Below are 20,649 nucleotides of genomic sequence, written 5' to 3' on the forward strand. Positions count from 1 at the left end.
CTTTTTTTTCTTTATTATAGCTAAAGGTTTATCACTTTTGTTTATCCTTTCAGAGAACCAGCTCTTAGTTTTATCGTTCTTCTTTATGGTCTTTTTAGTCTATTTCATTCATTACTGCTCTAATCTTTGGTATTTCCACCCTTCTACTTACTTTGGGCTTCCATTTTTTTCCCTACTTCCTTGAGCTGTAAAGTTAGGCTGTGCATTTGAGACTTTTCTTTTTTGTTGAGATAGGCATTTTTCACCATGAACTTCCTTTTTATAACTGCTTTTCTTGCATTCCATAAGTTTTGGTATGTTCTTTTCCCATTTTTATTTGTCTCATGTACTTTTTATTTTTTTAATTTCTTCTTTGACCCATTGGTTGTTCAAAGGCATGCTGTTTAATTTCCACATATTTGTGAATTTTCCAGTTTTCTTCATGTAATTAATTTCAAGTTTCATGTCATTGAAAAATATGCTTGATATAATTTCATTCTCTTAAATTTATTGAGACTGTTTTGTGACCTAACATGTGATCTTTCCTACAAAATGTTCCATGTGTACTTGCAAAGTATGTGTATCCTGTTGCTTTTGAGTGTAAAGTTGTGTGTATATCTGTTAAGTCCATCTGTTCTAATGTGCTCTTTAAGATTGATTTTTCTATCTGGATGATCAATACATTAATATAAGTGGGGTATTAAAAATATACTACTATTTTGTATTGCTTATTTTTCCCTTAAGGTTTGTTAATACTTCTTTTATTTATTAGGCTCTCCTATATTGGAGATATATATATATATATATATATATATATATATATATATATATATATTACATGTTATATCCTCTACTTGGATTGGCCCCTTTATCATTATATAATGCTTATCTTTATCTTTCACTTCAGTCTTTGTTTTAAATTTTATTTTTGTTATAAAATGAAATGGATATTTTAGCTTTCTTTTGGTTTCCATTTACATGGAATATCTTTTTCCACTCCTTCCCTTTAGTCTCTATGTGTCCTCACATCTAAACTGAGCCTATTGTAGGCCACATATAGATGGGTCTTGTTTTATTTATCTATTTGGCCACTCCATGTCTTTTGATTAGAGAATTTAGTCCATTTACTATTTTTTATTATTTTATTGACTTTATTGGGGTAAAATTGGTTAATAAAATTATACAGGTTTCAGATGCACAATTCTACAATGCATCATCTGTATATTGCATTGTGTGTTCACCACCCCAAGTCAAATCTCCCTTCATCACCATCTATCCTCCCTCTATCCTCCGCCAGCTTCCCTTCCCGCTTTCCCTCTCACAATCCCACACTGTTATTTGTGTGTATAAGGGTTTTTTTCTTTGCTTTACCTTTACCTTTTTCACCCAGCTCCCCAATTCCCACTCCCTCTGACAGCTGTCAGTCTGTTAGTTGATTCACTTTTAAAGTAATTTTGATGAGAATGTACTTACTGTCATTGAGTTCATTGTTCACTGGCTGTTTTTGTAATTTTGCTCTTCTACTACTTTTAATGAGGTCCTGAACTGTTGGGTGTTTTAAAGATTTCTGCCTGTTCCTTCTGCCTGAAATGTACCTCCCTGCATTTTTGCTTATGTAAGTCCCTTCATTCTCTAAGTTCAGTTAAGACCCATTTCCCTATAGAAGCTTTCCATGGCTTTCCAGGCAGGTGCAATCTATCTTGTAAACCCATGAAACTTATCATATCATAGACATTTAACTATATTTTATTTTGTATATGTCATATACCTCTTACTAGAGCATAAACTCTTTAGAGACTTGTTTTATGCTAAATTGATGGCCAATATCATGTTGCATAGAGGTTCTTAACATAGGGTCCACAGATTTCAAAAATCCGTCTACAAAATTCAGGGGTCAGTAAACCCAAATGAAAATAATTTTTTTCACTAACCTTTAATTAAAATTTTATTTTCCTTAAATCATGAATGTAGGCAACAAATTATAAAACAATCATAGTATCTATACCATTGTAACCAGTAGATTCATAATATATTTTATAAAATTGTACTTGAAGTGATATCTAAAACTATCACATGCTTATCACTACTTCAAAATTATATTTTAATCTTTCCATTAGATCTTATTGTTTAATGAAATAGTAATGGAGCACTTTCTACTGTATCACAAAAATTAAGATTTAAAATTTTAATGTAATTTATCTTCTCTATAATTATGTACATGGATTTTACTTTATGCATTTAAAATAAGAAAGGACCTATATTCTTTCAAATTGGTGCTTTGGAATTCTTCAGTTATAGTTCCAGAAGTGGAATCGTTGTGTTGTAGGTCATTTCCATTTTAAATTTTTTTGAAATAACACTACTTTCCACAGTGGCTGAACCAATCTGCATTCCCACCAACAGTACAAGAGGGTTCCCTTTCCTTCAAAACCTTGCCAACAGTTATTGTTTGTTGATTTATTGAAGATACCATTCTGATAGGTATGAGGTGAAACCTCATTGTGGTTTTAATTTGCATTTTCTGATGATTAGTGACTTTGAGAATCTTTTTATATGTATATTGGCCATCTATACGTTTTCTTTGGAGAAGTGATTATTCAGATCCCTTGCCTATTTTTTAATTGGATTGTTTGTTAAACACTCCTATGTTCATTGCAGCATTATTTATAATGGCCAAGATTTTGAAAGAGCCCAAGTGCCCATCAGTAGATGAGTGGATAAAAAAGCTGTGGTACATTTACACAATGGGATAATACTCAGCCATAAAAAAGAATGAAATCTTACCTTTTGTAATAGTATGGTTGGACCTGGAGATTATTATGCTAAGTGAAATAAGCCTGTAAAAGGCAAGTACCATATGATTTCACTTACATGTGTAATCTAATAAACTAACAAGCAAAATAGAAACAGCCTCAAAGATAAGGAGAACAGACTAACAGCTATCAAAGGGGATGGAGGTTGAAGGAGCTGGGTGAAAACAGTGAAGGGATTAAGCAAAGAAAAAAATCTTATAAAACAGATAACAGTGTAACGATAGTAGGAGGCAAAAGGGTTGGAGGAGGTAGAGGATGTTAGAGGAAGGATAGACGGTGATGGAAGAAGACTTGACGTGGGGTGATGAGCACACAATGCAATATTCAGATGATGTGTTATAGAATTGTGCATATGAAACCTGTATAATTATCAACAAATGTCACCCCAATAAATTCAATAAATATTTTTTTAAAAATCCAAACCAACCAACAAAAAAATAAAATAAGGAAGGACTTATAGATTTCACTAGACTACAAAGGGATCCACAAGGGAGAAATAAAGGTAAGCAGGTAAGAATCTCTCAGTTCCAATACAGCACTTTGCAAAATAAAAAAATAAATAAAAATAAGCATGATACCATCTAGTTCTTTATTGGGGCTATAAAAATATACTATATACTACAGAATATTGTATAAACATATTATTCATAAAAATTCATAGTCCTAGCCCTGGAAAAAGACCAATTCTCTGTCCTCTACTAAATAGCCCTATTAAAATACAATTAAGATTGCTGCATACATCCAAGGACAATTTATTATTTTCCAAAAAAGATTATTCCATACATGGACAGCTACAACTCTTCAACAGTTGGTCTTATTATAAAAAATAATCTGGTCCCTTGTAACTTCTTATCATTGATCTGCATTTTATCCCCAGGGAGCTAGATAGAATAAATTCAGTCACTCCTCCATATGACTTTAATCTTTAGAGACAACCATCATGTCATCCTTGATCTTCTTTCTCTGGGGTTAATTTTACTAGTTCTTTCAACCATTCTTCTTATTACATAATTTTCCATCTGTTATCATGTCAATCGTCCTTCTCTGTGAATACTTTTGAGTCCCTCTTAAAGTATGGTAATTCTCAACTCCACACAGTAATTCAGGTGCATTATATCGAACAGGGAGTTCCATCTTTTTGCTACATACTGTAATTCTAGTAATGCTGACTGAGATAGCACTGGCAATTTTTTAGCAGTATTCACCATGCTAAGTCTATTGCACTTTCTGTCACCTTAAACTCACAGGCTTTTATTATTATTATTATTATTATTATTATTCATGTGTCCGCTATTTGAATTTCCTTCAGTAATTACTTATGCAGCTAGGAGTTTGGGTCACAGCCTCTGGACTTAACAATACAATCTATTAAAGTTTAACTTAATGGTTAGACTTAAGTGTTTGTTTTCAGTTTGTCAAAACTTTTGTTTTATTTCTTTCATACATTATATTCAATGTTTCTCCCAGATTTGTTGCATCTGTAAATGTAATAAGCATGTTTATCACTTTTTAATATTTGTACTTACTATATTAGGCACAATAATATACACTAAGAATTCCTGAATTTAGATGTCTAAAATATATATATTGTATAAAACAAAATTCTATAAAGTTCATAAAAAAACATCCTTTAATAGTAGGAATACAGTGATACAGGACTCTTAAACTGAAGGTCTCATCTTCTAAATGTCTCTCTTCCACCAAATCTATAACAGTAATAAAAAAGAAGAATATAAAACTAACCATTACTTGCAAGAGAAAAATTATTTAAAACTCCTTAGCGGCTATGGCTGGGTGGCTCGATAGATAGTCAACCCAGCTCATAGTGAGGTCGCAGGTTTGTTCATGGCACATGAGAGAAACAGTCAATGAGTGCACAACTAAAGGGAACAAATAAGTAGAACAGTGAGTTGATTCTATTCTCTCTCTCTCTCTCTCTGTCTCTCTCCTGTCCCACACCTAAATCGATGGGGAAAACTTATTAAATTAAAATTCCCTAGCAATCTAGACAAAAAAAGAAGTCATCACAAATCAATTTATTTTTATGCTAAGGAGCTCTCTAATGTATTTTGAAAACCACTTCCTTATAGAACTAAAACCATCTTTCTGGTGAATCATAAAACTAATCTGGCAATCTGACTTATTCAGAGTTTATTGATCTGGCAGCCTCAGTTATTCCAGATTATAGACAAGAATGCAGAAAATAAAGTCTGAGCAGTCAGAAGAGTCAGCATGAGGCCCATGCACTAAAGATCATTTCTATTACCTAGAATCTCTCAGTGATTCACCCAGACATATTTGTTTGTAGTTTAAATATAGTCCAAAATGTCATCATCTAAATTCATAATTTATAGATTAATAGAAAAAAATAGAAATTACACACACACACACACACATGCTGAAAAATATATTTATATCATTAAGCAGACACAAGAACTCCAAAGTTTCATAATTGCAAAGAAATAACTATAAAGCCAAACAGTCCTAATTATTCCAATTATCTCTGAAGGCACCATTACATGATAGCATGATAAAATAACTACATTCATAATATGATAATCATCATAATACCTCAAATTTATGTAGTTTGCAGTTCAAAAGAGACTTTTTTATTATTATAGTTAATTCTCAAAATGTTTGAGATACCAAGTCAGGTATTGGTGCTATATCAAAGTTTTAATTTTGTGGCTCAAGGAGATTATAGAATTTATCCACGATCGCATTAATTGGTAGATTAATTGAAGTTCATAATCTACTGCATCATGACCCCAAGTCATAAAATAATATTTACATTTTATGCTATATAGTGTGGCTAGTAAGACAGACAAGCATGTAATACATTTTAGAAACTTCCACAAAAATTGCTGAACATATCCACAAAAATTAATTTGAAAGTTTTTAAACTTCTGAGCCCTTGAAGGAATAAAATTAAGTTACATGAAAAATTCCCTTATATCAAATCCCCATTTCCCTATAGAGCCACAGAGGTTTAAATTTAACTTACAATGTTAGTAATAAATCCAGAACCATTAATTACCCTACATTTTAAAGTCTAAAATCTGTACATAAAAAATGAAAGAACATACATATTATAGCAATCACTTAGACTTGACTTATTTAACTGAAAAATATTATTAAAGAGTCTTTCATCTGTTTTTTAGGACATATTTGAACCTAAGTGGATTCTTGTGGAGAGAGTAGAGAAGGTGAAGGTGGGATATTAGAGTAGATGTCATGAGTCAAAGCACTTCCCCCTTGAGCATTTAGCATTAATATTAAAAACCCTCAATTCCCTAAAAAAAAAAAGAAAAGAAAAAGAAAACCCTCAGTTCCCAATTCTACAACATTGGAAGGTAAAATAACAACATATATAAAAATCAGGAGAAATAACTTGTTTTGGGTTTTCTTTTTGCTTTTTAAGCAGTTGACATTTTAATAATAAAATACTATCTATCAAAAGGAAATACTACAGAGAAAAAAATTAAAAATAAAGTCGCAGCTGAAAAAATTCTTGTAATACCTTTTTTCAGGGTAAGGTTTACAATCTGTTTAAAATCTTGATTTGTTATTATAAGGACCAAAATTAAAAAACATAAAGTTTTACAAAAATGGAGCTATCTGCTTAACACTCCTAATGGATCACAGTCTGCCATCACCATGGTAACCTCTGAATAACTTTTTCCTAACCAGTGCTAATTATTCACTTCTCTGGCCCTTGAATCGCACCCGCTTTTTGTTTGTTTGTTTGTTTGTTTGTTTGTTTGTTTGTTTGTTTTATAGCTTGGAATCTTTAAAAGAATAAAGCCCAACAGGGAAGGCCACACATACCCTCTTGTTCAGTCCGAGTCATTTCCTCAAGCTTCTTCTGTTTCAGTGTGTCCACCACATCGGCAAGGCTCCCTTTGCGGCGTTCTGGGGTTCCAAAAGTAACACTGGTCATTATCTCGCGGTCCCGACTCCCTTCGTCAGGCTTATGTGGTGAGGTAGAGGTATTTCGGAAGGAATATAGGGAACATAACTTATTATTCTCTGACTCCTAGAACAAGAAAATAAAATAAAACATTAGAATACTTGCTTTTGCATATCGTTGGAAAAAAAAATCCCAAACTCAAAATGATGCATATATGATGCTTAGATGGACAAATAAAATATATTAACTGTCTCTGCTTAAAAAATACTAAACATTAAAGCTGCAATTATCAAAGGAACTAATCTGAAATTGCAGGTTCAAACTGTTTATTTTTTATACATAGAAAGCAGCTAAGTTGTTCAAAAACAACTTTCAAATGGACAATTCAATTTCTTTTTTATTTTTTTCAATTTCTTACTCACTTATAGCCTTCATTTAAAATAATTCAGGCTCAATTATTAATTATTAGAACTGGTAAAGTTTTTCTTTTAATTGGCAGTTTTATTAGCAATGTTCTTCTTCCCCCCATCCTAAAAATATATATCTATATACATCACAAAAATGTTATCATCCTTGAATTTAGAAACAGTAGAGAAATTAGCTTCAATAACCATAGTTAATTGTTCACCAGAAAATATATAAAGTATCTAAGTCAGTGCCAGAAAGTTAACTAACCTGAATATTTTTGTGTGCTGGGGTTTGGGGAGAATCATTTTGTTTTCCTAGCTGTACGTCTGTCAAATGTTACAGAAACTCCTTTCTTCTCCTTACTTTTGCTATTGATACTTTAGCACAGAGTCAGACACGTTTTTTCATGTGGCATTTAAAAATGGCTTGTGTTTATGTTTGCTTCTTTACATAGGAAAAAGTTTATTACAGAAACATTTCCACAAGAATTACTTCACAGTACAGAGAACTTGGCTAACTGGTAAAAAGAGATAGATCTATCTGTAAGGAGGAAAAATAAATCTTAGATTTAAAATAATAGATATCTAAAAGTTTATAGAAAGAACATGTTTCTATATCTCTCTAAATCAGAACTGAGGGTTGAGAGCAACTACTATTTGGCCATAGCCTGTCAGTAGTCTTGCATTTGCCTTATCTGTGTCCGGGTAGTCTCTCTTCAATAAAAATAAAATAATATCTCTTAGTCTCGTTTTTATGTTCCACCAATGTATGGAATCATGTAGTTCTTGTTTTTTTCTGATTTACTTATTTCACTCCATATAATGTTGTCAAGATCCCACCATTTTGCTGTAAATGATCTGATGTCATCATTTCTTATGGCTGAGTAGTATTCCATAGTGTATATGTGCCACATTTTCTTTATCCAGTCTTCTATTGAAGGGCTTTTTGGTTGTTTCCAGGGGTGGGGGGAGGGAGGACATGGGAGGGAGGGAGGGAGAGAGTTAGGGGGAGGGGGAGGGGCACAGAGAACTAGATAGAGGGTGGCGGAGGACAATCTGACTTTGGGCGAGGGGTATGCAACATAGTTTAATGACAAAATAACCTGGACATGTTTTCTTTGAATATATGTACCCTGATTTATTAAAGTCATCCCATTACCATTAATAAAAATTTATTTAAAAAATGGGGAAAAAATAAATAAAATAATAAATAAAAAAGTGAATAAATAAACCATTTAGCCTTTGTGATTCTCATCAGAAGCTTGAACATCTTAACTGCTTCTATATTTCTCTCCAACTTCGCAAAGAAGCCTGGCAGTCTTCAAGAACTAGAGAAAGAAGCAGGAGGCAAAAACTACAGAGTTAATAACTAGTGGGAAGAAGAAAAAAGAAAAATGGAATCAATCTAGAGATGTTTTCACATATATTAAATGAGATAATAATTGTACTCAATAAATGCTAGGTATATAGGTATTATTGTCATTATATAAAAGGTAGGAATAAAACTTATTTTTAGGGTTATTAGGAGCATATAATGAGATAACATTTATAAAGTAACTGGACACCATGCTGACCTCTTAGGCAGTGGTGTTTAATAAATGGTAGGTGCCATTAGTCTGATGGAAGGAGCAGACTTAGGAATGAAGCCAAGGAGGATTTTCCCCACTCTGGACTTAAAAATATAATTAGTAAAATATGCTATGGGTCTTAAACTAAATTGAATATAGTGAAGTCTGTGACTATAGTAAAAAAATAAAAAAACAGAATTGTATACATTGAATGGGTAAATTATGTATCTTACATCTTTTTTTTTTTTTTTTTTTTTGGTATTCTTCTGAAGTTGGAAACAGGGAGGCAGTCAGACAGACTCCCGCATGCGCCCAACCGGGATCCACCGGCATGCCCACCAGGGGGCGATGCTCTGCCCATCTGGGGTGTCGCTCTTTTGCAACCAGAGCCATTCTAGTGCCTGAGGCAGAGGCCATAGAGCCATCCCCAGTGCCCGGGGCCAACTCTGCTCCAATGGAGCCTTGGCTGCGGGAGGGGAAGAGAAAGACAGAGAGGAAGGAGAGGGGGACGGGTGGAGAAGCAGATGGGCGCTTCTCTTGTGTGCCCTGGCCGGGAATCAAACCCGGGACTCCTGCACGCCAGGCGGACGCTCTACCACTGAGCCAACCGGCCAGGGCCTGTATCTTATATCTTAATAAAGCTGTTAAAAAATATTGTGAGCAAAATTTTAATCTTTTCCACATTTCCACTGTTAGCACAATGTCTATCACAGAGCAAATGCTCGTTACATTTGTACTGAAGTAAAGTGAAAAGGATAATGGGGCAAGGCAGGAAAGAAAACGTCTCTCTTATTTTTTAAATTTTATTTAGAAAATTAAGTTTAACAAGGTAACATTGATCAATAAGAAAACATAGGTCTCAGGTAAACATTTCTATAGCATTTGAACTGTTGATTATGTTGTATACCCATCACCCAAAGTCAAATCATTTTCCATCATCTTATATTTGTCCCTCTTTATACCCTTCCCCCACGCCTCCCCCCTCATCCTCCTCCCCCTTGGTAACCAGTTCACTTTTATCTATGTCCATGATTCTCAAGTTTTATATCCCACAGTATCTACCTCAAAAATTCAAAAACATTGGTATGTAAGGACACATGCACCCCTCTGTTCATCGCAGAATTGTTCACAGTGGCCAAGACATGGAAACAACCAAAGTGTCCCTTCATAGAGGTATGAATAAAGAAGATGTAGTACATATATACAATGGAATATTACTCGGTCCAAAAAATGATGACATAGTGCCATTTACAACAACATGGATGGACCTTGAGAACGTTATACTGAGTGAAATAAGTGAACCAGAAAAAGCTAAGAACTATATGATTTCACACATAGGTGGGAGACCACCTCTTTACCTTGATCCTAGATCTCTTCCTTCCCCAGGAAAAATGTTGTATTTCATTAATGTTCACAATAATTCCATGAAGTGATGTATAGGAAATGCTTTAGATGCTAATCATGTTCAGTACATGGCTTTTTGGAATGGCCTCTTCATTCTTCACTTTATGCAAACAAAAACTGAGATTTATTTGCAAAAGCCATTTTGACCTCTTAATAGTGTCCCTATCAGAAATCTGATCTAGTGTTTTTGAATTGATAATAACCATTTGATCAATCATGCTTCTGTCACTTTCATTTCAAATACAAACTAGTCCTTATAAATCAAAAGCAAAAACTCTGATTCAACCTAAGGGATTAAAAACTAAGTCAAAACAACAGTTATGTGGAAGTGGTTACCTACAAATGATTCACCATTGACCAATAAAGCAAATTTTTCCATAACTTGAAAGATGGTAGGGGTGGCTCTCCAGCCTGAGTAATAACTTTAAGTTGTTCTTAAAGCACTTAATCTCCATATATTACCACTTTTTTCTCTCAGGACTAATTTCAGTCTTAATCACTCACTTAATAGGTCAACTATGTTTCTTGTTTTACTCGTGGGAATGTGGTTACTGCCATCCTGCACCATAGACATTAACATGGGTTCCCACATTGATGACCCACACTGTCCTCAGCCCCATAATCTGTACAAAGTGGCTCAACTCTATCAAGAACAGAGCAAGATGCTGAAAGGTCATGATTTCTCCATGAAAGCCGCAAGAACTACATGTAATATGTCACCAAGGCACCAAGATAACCAGGGAAAGAAATCATAAACGGTGTTAAGTTGTGTATTTTATACCATTTTTAGGAACAATAGAGAGGGGAAAAGTTTACTGTTTCTGACCCTCACTTTATGAACTTTGTAAAATTTAAAAAATATTGGCCTTTTATGAATGGAAGCGTATAGGTAATTGATCTGAGGAAGGGGGCACACAAATCCAAACTCTTACAATGAAGAAATTACTGTTGGATAAAAAGCAATAATGCCAAATTAGAAAAAAAGATTTGACAAAGAAGTTTTCTTTAAAAATAAAAAAATTAAAACTTAACCTATTCTGTAATTTCCAAAAACAAAACATGTATTATGAAATACCAATTGTGGCAAGCTTTCCAATAATAGTATCTATCGAGTCTTGATGCATTTCGCTGCAGCACAACTGTAGAGAGATTTGAGACAATATTTCCCTAAAGCAGTCATTCTCAAACGTCAATATGAAGTTCCTGGCAAATATGCTAGAATGCAGTTCCTCAAATCTTCTCATACCCCAAAGAGTAGGACTCAAGAATATAAATTTTGGTGAACATTCCAAGTGATTCTGATCACAGTTCTTTTAATTCTGATGCACCCCACTTTAAGAAACATCGATCCCTAAGAAGGCAATGAAAGAAATGTGCTTTGCCTTAATGTTATAATGCAGATATAATTATAAACAATTTTAGGAAGCCTGGTTAGTTGTGATTCTAAAAATAACATAAAGGAGATTACTCTTCATTTGACCTTTATTGTAAAAACAACCACTATTTAACATGACTGAATACATGAGCAACACATAGAGTAGAGCATATGGGGCACTGAGTAAGCATTAGTCCATTCAAAGGAAATCTACTATAAATTTGTTTTCTTTCAACCCTTAATCTCAGTGGTCCCCACCAAACCTAACAGTAAAAAAATATTTTTTCAAAAATATTAATAAAAAGAATCTCAGTCCCAAAACAAGGAATAAAGAAAGTAATGTTGATTCAGATTATCTAAAGAGTATTTCACTGGAAATCAATTAAACACAGTATAAAAATTATATTAGAAGACTGAAAAAGTACCCACTAGTATAAAAACAAGTAATTAGGTAAAGGTTCTAGAAAAGACAAGCAATTTTCACAAATTAAGGATATTTAATTAAGATGTTTTTGTACCTGAAGGAATAGAAAAGTAAATATTAAAAACAAGCACAAGAAGAACCTCATAGACATGACAACAGTATGGGGATTACAAGAGGGAAAGGGTGGGGGTAGGTAGAAGAGGGTTAAGAGGGATAAATGAAGGAAGGAGAGTTGACTTGGGGTGGTGAGCACAGAATACAGTCTACAGATGATGTGTTTTTGAATTGTACACCCGAAACCCATCTAATTTTATTAATGTCACCCCAATAAATCAATACAAATTTTTAAATAAAAATAAAAACAAAGCATATATACATATGGTGACAGATGTTAACTAGACTTATTGTGATGATCATTTCACAAAATATACAAATATTGATTCATTAATATTTGTACACCTGAAACTAATATAACATCATGTGTCAACTGAACCTCAATTAAAAAACATGTGAGGTGATGGATACACAATGCATACATATGTCAAATCTTTATGTTGTATACCTTAAACTAATAAAATATTATATGTCAATTATATCTCAGTAAAACTGGAAAAAAACATATTAAAATAATATTGCTGCAACTTTTTCAGAAGGTGTTATTCAAAACTGACTGTGGAAATATTAAAAGGATGGTCAATTTAAATAGCCTTCGCATGGTACTATGAATATACATCAAATGTGTTCAAATTTTTGAGCCTTTGAGTGTCTTGTTACTTTCCCCTATAATGTTCCACATTCTCTTTGACTACACACTCAGCCCACTCTTCAAAGCTCAGATCACACTGCATTTCATCCTCGAAGTCTTCTCTGACTATGCTGAGCCTCACTATTCTCCTATTTACCCACAAACTACACACTGAAGCACTTAATCAGAACCACAAAACTTAGCATTTAATAAAATACTAGAATAAATTATTAATTAATATTTTGCATGTATTAGTTATATTTACAATTAAATGTTAACTTTTGAAGGATTGAGGCTATGTCTCATGCTTCTATATTTTTCTAGAGCATTAAAATGTTAGTTGTTGAAAACTTGAAACAACTACTCACCAAATATGTCAAAAATAATAAAAAATTAAAAATAAGGGTAACAATTTGCTCTAACTATGACAGGACTGTCATTTAAGCAAAATACTGAGAAATGAGATATTAAAAAATAAGGGATTTGTTTAATAAAAGATGATATAGCTACACAATGGAATACCACATGGCCATTAAAAACAACATTCTACGTGTTGAGTACAGGACTGTTTATAGTGAGAAATAATTAGAGGCAACTTGCATGTCCAATTCTAGAGATTATTTGAAGGCATTATGGTTTTATACACATGACAGAATAATTTAAAATTATTGAAAATCATGTTTTTGCAAAAAAATTAACGATGTGAGAATATTCATAATTATTGTTAATGAAAAGTACGTTAGTGAGAAACATCTATATACATTTTTAAAAAATTATTTACAGAGGAAAAGACATTGGAATATCCAATAAAATTAACGTTTTTCTGAGTGTTGGAAGAATAGGTAGTTTTTATTTTCTTTTCAAAGTTCTCTATATTCTTCAAATGTTCTATAATAAATAATACTTTTAAATAGAAAATAAACACTATTTTCAAAGTTAAATATACCAAAGTTAAACACTATTTTCTAGTTAAATACCAAAATATTGTAGAAATAATTTATTTACAAGACATACCAAATGGAAAAAAAAGATATACTGTTACATCGAATACATAACTTGAATTGTGTTATATGTGTGCATAAGGGTAAGCGTGGCCACACTCACACAGAATAAACCTAGGAAGGTACTCATCAAAACATTTATAGTGATTGCTAATTAGTGATGATATTATTGATGAGTTTTATTCCATTTTCTGCTTATCTGTTTTCTAATTTATAACTGATGAACATACTGTTTTTTTTTAATTTGGGGTATTAAATTTTTTAATTTAATTTTTAAATTACAGTTCTTATTTGTGTAACATTAACTAATTTAATTAGTTTCAGGTGTATATAGCATAGTAGTAGTAGTTAGGAAGTTATATAACTTACTGAGTGATCTCCCCTCAACAAGTCCAATACCCACCTGGCACCAGAACATATGTTTAAATAACAGAGAGATGCTTGGAGGAAACATATAAATAAATTTAAAAGAATAGAGTTAGAATAGAGTTTGGACTTCTTGGAGATTTCTAAAAAGTTAGTATATTACAGTTTACCTGTACTAAACCCAGAAAAAGTAACCTAGCTTTCTTTCATTGGTATTTCTGTAGTTGAGGGCTCTAACATTTTTTTTAATTTAATTATTTAACAGTGTATCTTTTATCAGCTACAATATAGATCTTTATTATTATCAACCATTGTTTCCTGTTTGCTCTCAAAAGGTACACGAAATCAACTTATTTTATCTTTCCTATCAGAGCTGTTAAACCATCGTAAAGGAAGCATTAAATTAAAGTCCTTTTCTATGTGAAACTCCTCCAGTTTCTTACACATGTTTAATGTCATTTACAGGCCCTTTGTCTTTCTCTTCTGATGCATTCTAGTCTCTAGATACTGTTCTAGAAAAGGGCTGCCAATAACTGAATACAAAATTCTATATCTTCATTTTCAGCAGGAAGAAAAGTAACACTCAGAGAGTCAGTGGCTTCCCCACAACACAAGTATAACTGGCAGAGTTAAAATCTAAATGTAGGTTTTCTGATGCCATATCCAATGCTTTTCCCATTCTACAGGGCTTTAATTAAATCAGTGATCTATTTGTTACACAAGTAACGATAAATGAATAAAATTAGTCATTTGTTCTTTTATAAAAATCATCCTAAAACTCATTGTTTAAAACAATAATTATCTTTTATGGTATCCGTGGGTCAAGAATTCAGGAGCATCTGGGTTGATTGGCTCTGCCTCAAGATTTCTCATGAGGTTGCCTTAAGTCAGTGGCTAAGGTTGGAATCATCTCAAAGGCTTTTTTACTCCCAGAGGTAAACCTTCAAAAGCTCAGGGCTGAAGTCGGGGGTTCCTTAGACATCTTCCTTTATCTCTGTGTGATCTCTCCACATGATATTTTCTCTCCAGTATGTTGGCTTCAAACTAGCTGGACTTCTTACATGGTAGTACCGACTTCCAAAAGTGCATGTCCCCAGAAAGAGCCAGATGAAGGCTGCATCACGGTTTCTAACCTCACCTGGAAAGTCATGCCCTGTAAACCGTCAGTGTGTTCTGTTCAATAGTGAGTACCAAGGCTTGCCCACAGTCAAGAGAATGGGAGTTTAAAACTGCATCTTTATAGAATGGAGTTATCATTATATTCTCAAACAGGTGCTGGGAGGAATGAATAATATATGAAGCATTTAGGACAGTGCCTATCATTTTATTACTTAATAAATGATAACTACTCTTATTATTAAATTCTAACATCCCTTGTTCAATTGTCCTTTGTTTCAATTTTCAATTCTGAAAATACAGTCATGATAACCACTGGCACCATTTTTAGGCTTTTATTTATACTCATTCATCTAAGTGAAATGATAAATACTAAACTACATTATTCTTTTCAATATTAATGCTCAAAAATCACCTTCTCCTTGAAGCCATCCCAAACTAATCCTACAGAGACCTGGCCTCACATATCTCCAATAACCTTACCACTTGAACTTAGCTTTTTCTAGAGATACTATCAATTTCCACTCACCCTAACTACATATGGATTATCTTCATTTTGTCCAGCAGCAGCTAGAGAACACTAGTGCTCTGATTTCTCTGGATTGCCAACTGCACCTAGACCAGGAGCGTGAACAAGCAGCCATATGCCCTGGCCGGTTGGCTCAGTGGTAGAGCATTGGCCTGGCGTGCAGAAGTCCCGGGTTTGATTCCGCGCCAGGGCACACAGGAGAAGCGCCCATCTGCTTCTCCACCCCTCCCCCTCTCCTTCCTCTCTGTCTCTCTCTTTCCCTCCCGCAGCTGAGGCTCCACTGGAGCAAAGATGGCCCAGGTGCTGGGGATGGCTCCTTGGCCTCTGCCCCAGGTGCTAGAGTGGCTCTGGTCGCAACAGAGCGATGCCCCAGAGGGGCAGAGCATCGCCCCATGGTGGGCAGAGCGTCGCCCCATGGTGGGCGTGCCGGGTGGATCCCAGTCGGGTGCATGCGGGAATCTGTCTGACTGTCTCTCCCCGTTTCCAGCTTCAGAAAAAAAAAAACAAAAAAAAAACCACAAAAAAAACAACAAAACAAAACAAAAAAACAAGCAGCCGTACTGTGAACAGAGGAGAGTGGCAGGCTGAAGTTGCAAAAGTCAGATAAGATGTTAAGATTTGAGAAAGTCAGAGACAATAGGCCGGAGACCGTTTCTGACCATTCCTACATAATGGAGTTGAAACCCACATACAGGCAGAAGTCATTAATGTTGGGAGAAATTATCAGAAATGGACTCTCTAAGCAGGTGTATGAATCAACTTCTCTTTCTGCTGCCCAATCTAACTGCAGGGACAAAATACTATCTTCTGTTACTCTTTCCTCAACCCATTAGCCAGGCTGATATTAAGTGTGTTGCCTAACCTGTGGTGGCACAGTGGATAAAGTATCCACCTGGAATGCTAAGGTCGCTGGTTGGAAGCCCTAGGCTTCCCTGGTCAAGGTACATATGGGAGTTGACGCTTCCTGCTTCTCCCCCCCCCTTTTCTCTCTCTCCTCTCTAAAATAAATAAATAAAATATTTTAAAAAGATATTAAGTGTGTTTATTCTTATTGCACTGCATGTTGTCATTTTTGTTTTGCTTTCTCATTTTAGTTATATTGTCTCTCAAAGTATAGCTTTATCTCACTCTACTCTGCCTCCCTAAAGATGTTTTATTGAGATACCAATCATAGATTTGTTTCCTTAGATCTACCCAAAATCACTCAAATAAAGTCCAAATCCTAAAAATGGTTTTGAACACTCTCTAAGACATTTTGTGGTTTTCTATGGCGTGTGTTCTCCCTACTGCAATGAGTAAGTAACTCAATTTGTTCAACTATGAATATGTTCCTGCTAGTCTTCTATTGAAGGGAATTAAGGAATGCAATGTCTGTAGAGAAATTAAAACAATAATAAAACCAACTAAAAGTTGTTTTTGTTACTTTTGAATCACCATGTACTGGGAACTCAAGTATATCAGTGATTTATATATTAAGTTATATATATACTATATGTACTGCTTTTTCTGATTTCCTGCTTTAAACAATTTTTTTTTGGACTGAACAAAAACTACCTGGGACTGCGTGTTATGAGAGGCATTCTACTATGGTATTATGGAGTGACTGACTGAAAAGCTTTATCTAATCTAGGTTCTAATAACTTCTTGCTAACAAAGGAAATCTAACCTTTTTAATATGCTGAAAATTAAATTGCTAACATTTATAAATTCTTTCTCAGAGGAAAAAGTGGAAAAAGTATTTTTTTCTCTAATGTGATATATTTTAAGGAAAAGCACTGGTTTAAAAAGCTTACACAAATGAAAATACTGAATTTGGCTCCAAGTAACAACAATTTATTTCTGATAGAAGTATCATTTGCTCTAATAGTTAAATAAAGTGTATTCTTTTTCTCTCTTATTAAAAATGATACTTGGTAGAATATATTAAATTTATATAGTATTCTCAAAGTTGGAATAACATCATGCCACTTTATTTTATTATTAAACTCAACAGCAATAAATTTATTCAAGTGTCAGAATATAGATTTTTTTTTACCAATATTTGTTGAAGTGTCATGACTCCAAAAGTCTAAGGAGAAGAGGTCATGGTTTTAGAAATGTTTGGATTCAAAGAAAAAAATTACAAGACAATAGTTTTTGTAAATGGTCTCATCACCATGATAGTTAATAAATGGAGGTAAATATAGTGAACAGAGTAAATATAGAAAAATATTAAAATCTCCAAACTGTCAAGACAATCATATAAAAGAGCCTTGCATCATCTACATATCATCAACCTCACATACAGAATCAAGTGTCAAGATTAAAAGATCCTTAAAAATTCAATTACTCAACCCCATCTAGTATTTGAATCCCTAGTACAAGAAAAAGTAGTATAATTGTTAACAAGTATAGGCGCTTTGGGCCAGATTTTCTAGTTAAATACTTTTTCCATCTATCTCCCATATAACTCCAGACAAGTTACATAATCTCTCTGTGCCTTAATTTCCTCATCTATAAAATGGAAATGATAATAACAGCAGTACAAAACCTACCTCATAGTGTTGTTATGAAAATTACATTAATAAAAAACAAAACAGTAGCATAGTAACAGTTCATTAAATCATGCTGGTGGTAATGATTATGGCTGTTGCAATTTCCCTGACAAGCAACATTTTTGTCTCTCCTGAAACACCTCCACTGATAGAGGATTTAACACCTCTCAGAGCAGTCAATTCTATCTTTGAAGGGTTCTCAAATATTCTTATAAGAATATGAATCCTATTCCGTCAACGCATGGAAACATTTAGAAAAGCAGCACTTTTGATACATACACACAGCTATTATCTTTTCACTAGTTCACTAGTATCTTTTTCTAGGTAAAACGTACATTTTCTTTATTTCTTCCTCGTAAGACATGGTTCAGCCATCCTGATCATTCTCCCCTGAGCATGTTCCAATCTGTTTCCCTAGCTCTCTTAAACAGTAGTGCCCTGAACTGATTGTGCTCAATACTGCCTAAATAACAAAGAATGAAGGCACACAATCACAGCTTTAGAGATATCTTATTTTAAAGATATAATGCCAAGGGATGGGCAGTCTTATGGATGAGAACACTTTATAACTTTTTGGTAATATAATAGTAAGAAGAGCTTTAGGTGGGTCCTGCCTGACAGTGAATTTCCCAACACATGGAACAACATTTTTATCAAGATTATTGAACTATTAACTCATTCATGTGCCTACCTTTCATCTGGAAATTCATTAGTATTTAAACTATAATACGATATTTAACCTAAACAACACTACCAGGCTAGATTGAGTTGGCTAAGACAATTTTAACCTTGAAACCAAGAAATTTAAAACAAGCAAGAAACTTGGTGTTTCTTGTTCAAATCTTTCATTTTTGAGACGAGGAAACTGAACTCAGGAAATATGAAGTGACTTCCCTAAGGTTACAGAAAATTAGTAGCAGAAATAAACACAGGCCTTTTATGAGGTAACATCCTTTCCTAAATAACCCCAGGGAAAATATTTCCACTGATTCAAAAGAATGTGTCTGTTGTTTTTGTTTTTGTTTTTGACAATTTAAGGCTTTAGGGAAGAAGGAGCATGATTATGCAGAAGTTGGAGAAGTATTAGTAGACAAGTTTCTATGCATGGAGAGTCTCGGATGATTCCATGGAGCTTTTCTTAAAAGGTAACTACTTACTCTAATGTCAAGTTTATTATCTTCCTGCTCTCCTCCTGAGCAATTGTCTTCTTCCCCATTTCCAAGACATTTCAGAGTACACATATAAAACATAACTTTGTGTTTTTCATATATAATCAGCAAAGCAGCTATGTTTTAAGTGACTTGAAATTTATCATAGAAGCTTAAATTATATGTACATCACAGAATCCAGATACCAGTCAGTTCATCAGAAACTCATTTTGTATAAGCAACATTCAAATGAGAAATAATGAAGAGAACTTTGGGTTTGTCCACCCCAGACATCATAATTAGGAAACTGAAGTTAAGGAGGTAAAGTAAAAATATCTCCCTATCCTCTACCAAAAACAAGGAAATAGCCCTGAAAGTAGGAGAGTCAAGATACCAGGGACCAGTTGTATGACACAGGTGTTAGCATGTAGTATGATACAGACAATCTGCTGAAATGTTCTTTAATCCAGTTTCTTGGAAACCTGCCCTTAATTCAAGACAAAAACTAGGGTCATTGTAGGGACATAGAGGGGTCTACAGTGATTCAAGGATATCAGAGTAGCTTCAGTAAAAATAGAAAATAAGATGCAAAACTCTTAGGAAAAAGGCAAGGTAGCTAAGCTACACTAGGAAAAGAGGTAGTACTTAGACCCTCCAAAACAAATATTGATTTGATTATCTACCCATGTCTAAGGTGTCTATTTTAAATGATGAGGGTGGGGTCACAAAAATAATTCAGAGAATGCTCTTCATACCTCACAAATCTTAATATTAAAAAGAACTAGGTGCTTGGCCCTGGCTGGTTGTCTCAGTGGTAGAGCGTCAATCCAGCATGTGGATGCCCCAGGTTTAATTCCCAGTCAGGGCACACAGAAGAAATGCCCATTGCCCATATGTTTCTCTACCTCTACCTCTACCTCTCCTCCCCCCCCCATATATATGAAGAGCTTGGTAGCTGAGAAATGGAGCAACACCCCAGATGGGCAGAGCATCATCCCCTGGGCTTGCTGGGTGGATCCTGGTTGGGGTGTATGCAAGAGTCTGTCTCTCTGCCTCCCTTCCTCTCATTGAATTAAAAAAAAAAAAAAGAACCAGAACCCAATGAAGATTTGTCAAACCCCTGTGTTCCTTATAGAGATTCTGCTGTATTAACAGTGAAGTCCTTTTATAACTTAATTTTCCAAAGGCAGAGGGACTAGAGAGCAGATTGCACTACACATCATACACACTGAGCACTCACAGCCACTCTGTGATCTCAACAATCTCCTGTCTTCACTGGGATCTTGCCCAGTAGGGTTGCCAATTTTGAGACTTTTACCACAAAAGCCTT

The 20,649-nt window shown here is 34.2% G+C and overlaps 1 protein-coding gene across 20 annotated transcripts in view; it reads right to left on the reverse strand.

The window, feature by feature from the left end:
* The window catches only part of SOX6 (SRY-box transcription factor 6), a 650,826-nt gene that overhangs the window by 349,630 nt on the left and 280,547 nt on the right, over window positions 1-20,649 (reverse strand). For all 20 annotated transcript variants that reach the window (XM_066251030.1, XM_066251027.1, XM_066251026.1 and 17 more), the window contains one exon: window positions 6,621-6,828. In XM_066251030.1, the coding sequence (XP_066107127.1) occupies window positions 6,621-6,828 (208 nt within the window). The remainder of the gene's footprint in view (window positions 1-6,620; window positions 6,829-20,649) is intronic.

The sequence above is a fragment of the Saccopteryx bilineata genome, chromosome 1 (assembly GCF_036850765.1).
Source record: "Saccopteryx bilineata isolate mSacBil1 chromosome 1, mSacBil1_pri_phased_curated, whole genome shotgun sequence".
Classification (NCBI taxonomy): Eukaryota; Metazoa; Chordata; class Mammalia; order Chiroptera; family Emballonuridae; genus Saccopteryx; species Saccopteryx bilineata.